This window comes from Pelodiscus sinensis, chromosome 1 (genome assembly GCF_049634645.1).
Source record: "Pelodiscus sinensis isolate JC-2024 chromosome 1, ASM4963464v1, whole genome shotgun sequence".
NCBI lineage: Eukaryota > Metazoa > Chordata > Testudines > Trionychidae > Pelodiscus > Pelodiscus sinensis.
In genome coordinates, this window is record NC_134711.1 from 329374706 (window position 1) to 329381396 (window position 6691).

Sequence of the window (6691 nt, forward strand, 5' to 3'; positions counted from 1 at the left end):
TACACTTGGTGGTGGCAGCAACCAATCGTCTTTCTTTTGCGTCTCAGGGAAACTGAGACTGGAAAAGTTTGTCTCTGGGAGTTAGAGACACGTTCTTACAGAGTTTATTCTGCTAGCTGGCCCTCCATATCTACACTCGAAGTGCCAGGTTGGGGAATTGAACCGTGATAGGTAATAAATGTAAAATAAATAAATATCAAATATGTATGATGGTATTTGTTATACTAGGGTGTTCTCGTAATCACCATGCGTTTCTCTCTCAACAGACACCTTGATCGTTTCTGAGCCCAATTGACACATTCAAGATTTCATGGCAGCTTTCAACCTCACCCCCTCTGAATCTTTAACCTTCATCCTAATTGGCATCCCTGGCCTGGAAGCTGCTCACGTCTGGATTTCCATCCCCATATTCATGATGTATATTATTGGCCTGTTGGGAAATTTCACTCTTCTCTTTGTTGTAGGCCATGAGCAGACACTACACAAGCCGATGTACCTGCTGCTTTGCATGCTGGCACTCATAGAAATCGAAACAACTACCTCCGTCGTTCCACAGACATTGTGCATATTGTGGTTCAATTGGAAAGGCATTACAATGGAAGGCTGCCTCACCCAAATGTTCTTCTTTCATACAGGTTCTATGACACACTCAGGTATCCTCGTGACAATGGCTTTCGATCGCTACGTTGCCATTTGTAACCCTCTGAGATACACCATCATCCTCAGCAATGCACGGCTAGCTAAGCTAGGCCTACTGGTTTTGATGAGAGCTGTTCTCATCTACCTGCCTATGCCCCTGCTCCTGTGGAGGCTGCCGTTCTGTGCCAACCGAATTATCCGCAATACTTACTGCGACCACATATCTTTGGTAAAGTTGTCATGTGGGGACATTACAGTCAACAGCCTGTATGGCTTGCTGATAGGATTTATAGTCAGTGGATTTGACCTAATGTTCATTGCTCTCTCCTACAGTCTGATCATTAAGGCCGTCCTCATGTCCTCCAAGAAAGCCCACCAGAAAGCCCTCAACACCTGCACAGCCCATGTCTCTGTGATGCTCATGTCTTATCCTCCTGCCTATATCTCCATTATGACACACCGGTTTGGTCAAGGTATGGCTCCTCATGTTCACATCATTTTGGCCAACCTCTATTTCCTCCTCCCTCCCTTGCTCAACCCTATCGTGTATGGGGTCAAAAACAAAGAGCTTCGTGACAAAGTGGGCAAATACACTCGCAGAAGATGATTGCTTGGGGCCACGAATTTTAATCCTATATGCCAAGAGGGGGAAGAAATATCACCTCGTTAAGCCAGGGTGCTCAGTCTGAGCTCAGCATTGTGGCAGTTTAGAGCAAGAGAAGCTCCTTACATGTAACATCTTGTCTTTCCTTCACCATCCACCTCTAAATTCCCTCTCCCTGGCCATCAGCTGATCTCTTTCAGTGCCATCTCCTCTCCCCACACTCTGTCATTTGGCCCTTCTGGACCACCAGAAGATACTGCAGCTTTCTGATTCAAATGGGTTTTCGCTTAGCTCCAGGGTGAAGAGGGCTCTTAAGAAGTTTGGCTATCAGAAAGCGTTGGTAGCTTCAATTTATCAAAGACAAAGAAAGTGGATACAAAGCTGAGTTCCTATGTCATATGTAAAGTGAGCCGATGAGTTTATATGGAAGGACATAAAATCTGTGAAGAGTTCCACCACCAAAAGGAACGTTTGTACTGGTCACTGCCGATATGCTTGGCCAGCTGCAGAAGACTTCTTCTGACAAAGCCAGTGAGGATTAAATATTGTCTTTTAGAGACTAAAAGTAACACATTGAACCGTAAATGTGCACATTGAAATAAATAAGAGTTTGTCTACACTAGCCCCCTAGTTCGAACTAGGGAGGCTAATGTAGGCATTTGAAGTTGCAATTGAAGCCTGGGATTTAAATATCCCGGGTTTTATTTGCATCTTCCTGTCCGGGAGCCATTTTTAAATCCCCTTAGTCCGAAGTAACTGCCCGCAGCTACACGCGGCAGTCAAATGGTAGCACATGTTAGCTGTTCCATGAGGTTTAAGTGTTAACTCGAACTAAGGATTTAGTTTGAGTTAACGTTTGACTGCCGCATGTAGCCACGGGCAGTTACTTCGGACTAAGGGGATTTAAAAATGGTGCCCAGATGGGAAGATGCAAATAAAGCCCAGGATATTTAAATCCCGGGCTTCATTTGCAACTTCAAATGCCAAAAATGGTATAAAAGGGGTCCACGTGGGGTGTTGAATAGAAGCTCACTGTCTGCTAATCCTATGTACGCTAGTCATGTGATTGTATAATGTCTATGTGTGTAGTTAGGAATCTGTAATCTTTATGGATACTGAATAGTTCCCTGCATGTGGTTGAGCATTGGGCAAAGCCTGGCCTATGGACATGCTAATTAGCGTGGCCCTGTGGGACAATGGCACTCAATGGGCCAAGGACACACCTAAAGAATGAGTGGTGACTCATACCTAAGGGCTACCAGCAGGGAACACAGGAATAGGCCACGGGCCAGGTGACCTGCTGTAGCCAAGAAGAGACCAGGACTTTTAAACCAGCAGCTGTAACATCTCTGCTAGAGCCTGCATCGAGAACTGGGAGATTCGATGCATGTAATGTACTATTCTTCAACAGCCTTACTCTCATGCTTTTCTTTCTTGTAGTAATAAACCTTTAGATTCTAAAGGATTGGCTCAGCGTGATTTGTGGGTAACGTCCAGATGGTAAATTGACCAGGGATCTGTGGCTAGTTTCTGGGAACTGGACAGAACTTGTTCAGGGTAGGTGGGATTGGGTTTTAAGACCCCCCCACCTGTGTATGAGGCCCGGGGCCACCTGGGGTACTGATATTGCTGGGGTGTCAGAGGGGTTTTCCTTGTGAGGCTTCAGGAAGGCAGCTGAAGTGCTCTGTGGGACTGGTTTGTGGCCTGTTTGGAGAGGTCACCAGTCTGGGGACTGTAAGGAGCCTTGAGGTTAAGCAATTTGCCCTGAGCGGATGCCCTCAGCTGTGCCCAGACACGGCCTGGTCCGTCACACCATCATTCACTGGTGTTTATTTGAGACCCCTGGCAGCCCTCAATCAGGACACAAGAACCGGTATTAGGGGTGCCGCTTTGAATTTCATTGTCATCTCAGAGCTTTGTTGCTAATGTAGACCAAATCCTGCTGGGGCTTGTAACTTTTCTTTTTACAAATTTCAAATCTGTACAAAGTATCTAACAAAACTTCTATTTCTAACTTGGTGTGTAGACAACTGTGTTCTTAAAATAAAAATTGGTTGAAGAAATAGTCCGGGTTACTTTTAGATGAGTTTTTAAGGGACTTGGGGCTGTGATTGCAGTCAAAATCTGGCAAACCTGCAGCACCCCACACAGAGCTGGAGTCAGAGCGGCAGCAACCAGAATCTCAAGGGCTACATCTAGACTGGCATGATTTTCCGGAAATGCTTTTAACAGAAAAGTTTTCCGTTAAAAGCATTTTCGGAACAGAGCGTCTAGATTGGCACGGACGCTTTTCCGCAAAATCACTTTTTGTGGAAAAGCGTCCGTGCCAATCTAGACGCACTTTTCCACAAAAAAGCCCCGATCGCCATTTTCGCGATCGGGGCTTTTTTGCGGAAAACAAATCTGAGCTGTCTACGCTGGCCCTTTCCTGCAAAAGTTTTGCGCAAAATGACTTTTGCCCGAACGGGAGCAGCATAGTATTTCCGCAAAAACACTGACAATCTTACATGAGCTCGTCAGTGCTTTTGCAGAAATTCAAGTTGCCAGTGTAGACAGCTGGCAAGTTTTTCCAGAAAAGCGGCTGATTTTCCGGAAAAATTGGCCAGTCTAGACACAGCCAAGGGCTGTAGAAGCAGCCCAGAAGACAGAGCTGGCTGGAGCCAGAGACCCAGCACTGAGAGAAGAGCCAGAGCTGGTCCTGAGGCAGAAGAGTGGTGCTGAGTCAGAGTTGAGGCGCTGCAGGTGGAGAAATGAAAAAAAGGAGATGAGTCAGCACAGCCCTCAGAGAACCAGGGCTGAGCTACAGTGTTGAGCCACATTGTAAAAGCCAGGAGAGCAAATGTTAGCTGTTCCACAAATATCACAGCAGCTTAACACAATGAGTAGCTGAGGTGAGCAAGGTGGGGCCATGGGCAGACGGCCCACTGCACAGAGCCATCAGCAGACACCACCACCTTGAAGGCTGGTCTCAGAAGTGGGGATGTGAATCTGATGGGAGGGGAGATCCTGCGGAGGATTGTACCACCCAGATCCTGAGGGGGTGTGGCTACTGCCAGAACAAGTAACTGATCCATGGTGTCAGAACAGCATAGGCAGGGCCGGGCTGTGTGAGGAACCAGCAGTGTGAACTTTCAATGCATGCCTCAGCAGTTGATGTTGTCCCTATGTCCACATAGTGGGGTTCCTTGTTTTCTTGAATCTTCCCCATTTGTCTGAGAGGCGGTATCGTTGGCTAGTCTATGGGGCAGTGGAATGTCCCACCAGTGACTGAGCTGAGTCCATTGTCATGGGTACACATGGATCCCAGTTCCTGTAAGGTCTGCCAGGTGCTATAACCGTGATACTTTGCAATCCACAAGGCTTGGTGCCTTCGAACCATAACAAATTAGTGGTTGTTGAGCACTTCACTGGAGGTCAGCTGTAGAACACACACACATACAGCCAACCATCTGTCCTCAACTAGGCCCACTATTGTAAAATATATTCCTTCAAAAATGATCTGGGAAAGTGAAGTGGCAAAGTTTGCAGATGATGCAAAACTACACAAAGGCTGCGTCTAGATCGGCATGATTTTCCGGAAAAACTGGCCAGACTAGACACAGCCAAATTGTTAAGTCCAAAGCAGACTGCAAAGAGACACAAAGGAAGACCACAAACCTAAGTGAACAGGCAACCAAATGAGAGATGACATTCTATGTTAAGGAATGCAAAGTAATGTACATGGGAAAACATAATCTCAACAAACGTAGAAAAGGGTTGAAGTTAGCTGCTGTTACTCAATACAGAGATTTTGCATCATTGTGGATATTTCCCTGAAAACATCTTCTCCCTGTGCAGCAGCAGTCAAAAAAACTGACAGTGTTTGAGATCCATTAGCAACAGTATTGGTAATAAGAGAGAAAATATTATTTTGCCTTTATTCAAATCCATGGTACCCACATCTTCAATACTGTGTGCAGATCTGGTTCCTCATTTAAATAACTATCTATTGGAATTGGAAAAGGTACAAAGAAGGGCAAGAGAAAGGATGAGGGATATGGAACAGCTTCCAAGTGAGGATAAAGACTTGGACTTCTCACCTTGGAAAAGATACAAATAAATGGGGATAAAATAGAGGTCCATAAAACCATCTTTGCCATGGAGAAGGTAAATAACAAAGTGTTAATTGCTCCTTCTGACAGCTTAAGAACATGAATGAAATTAATTGGCAGCAGGTAGAAAGGAAAAAGAAGGAATTATTTTGTTAAATAACACCTAGGCTATGTCTAGACTGCAGGCTTCTTTCGAAAGAGGCTCTTTCGAAAGCATCTTTCGAAAGAGCCTCTTTCGAAAGATCGCGTCTAGACTGCAGGCGGATCTTTCGAAAGAGCAATCCGCTTTTTCGAAAGAGAGCACCCAGCGAGTCTGGATGCTCTCTTTCGAGGAAGCCCTATTTACATTTAAGAACGCCTTCTTTCGAAAGAGGAACTTTCGAAAGAAGGCGTTCTTCCTCGTGAAACAAGGTTTACTGCCATCGAAAGAAAAGCCGCGTTCTTTTGAAATTATTTCGAAAGAACGTGGCTTGAGTCTGGATGCAGGGGAAGTTTTTTCGGGAAAAGGCTACTTTTCCCGAAAAAACCCCTGAGTCTGGACTCAGCCATAGTGAACCTGAGGAACTCCTTGCCAGAGGAAGTAATGAACGCTAAGAATATAACAGCCACCTATGAACATATCCTCCATGAAGACCCTTCACAAGCATCTGCCTCAACTGGAAGCATTTGGCCCACAAAGTCACTCAGGTATAACACACTGCAAACAAAGATCTATAGTTAATATCCATAGCTTCACATAGAAAATGATGCACGTACTCAAGTAAGACTATCATGATTATATTATAATCATACAAATACAAGGATTTTGGCTTTCAAGAGTCAAACGACAGCAGCAAAATGCCCTAGAAAACGTGGAAATCAACTTGAAATATATTACTCTAGGTAGTTGCCTGACTCAGATTATCTTCGTTAGCAGTTTCTGTGATTCAGTCAGCTATCCTTGTGGCAATGGCCATTGAGTGCTATGTTGCTATATGTCTTCCTCTGAGACACACCACGATCCTCACCCACACATGAATAGCTAAGTTAGGGCTAATGGGTATTTGTATGATTATAATATAATTATGACATATATGAGTCATTTTCTACAAGATATGTCTTGTCAAGTGTCTTTGGAAAGGATACAATTTTTTGAAAATGATTGTCCAAGACAGACGACAAGACAGAGACCCTGATTGTGGACAAGGCAGGGGTCTATAATGCAGCAATATATGTTATAACCTGTATAAAGGCTCACCAAGTTAATTCAAGGGATTTAGCATTTTCACCAGAAATGGGGTGTCAATCCACAGTCAGCGGTTGTTTCATACAGAAGTTTGATGAGTGTTGAGTGTTGAGGGCCAACATTCTGATAAAA

At 44.7% G+C, this 6691-nt stretch overlaps 1 protein-coding gene across 1 annotated transcript; it reads left to right on the plus strand.

Moving 5' to 3' along the window:
* The first annotated feature begins 310 nt into the window (after positions 1 to 310).
* Positions 311 to 1246, plus strand: LOC142829597 (olfactory receptor 52N4-like). The gene has a single exon (XM_075930053.1). The coding sequence runs from the start codon at positions 311 to 313 to the stop codon at positions 1244 to 1246; it is 936 nt and encodes a 311-aa protein (XP_075786168.1).
* The last annotated feature ends 5445 nt before the right edge of the window (positions 1247 to 6691 follow it).

Coding starts and splice junctions, on each gene's coding strand:
- LOC142829597 (XM_075930053.1), top strand. CDS start 311: ATGGCAGCTTTCAACCTCACCCCCTCTGAATCTTTAACCTTCATCCTA.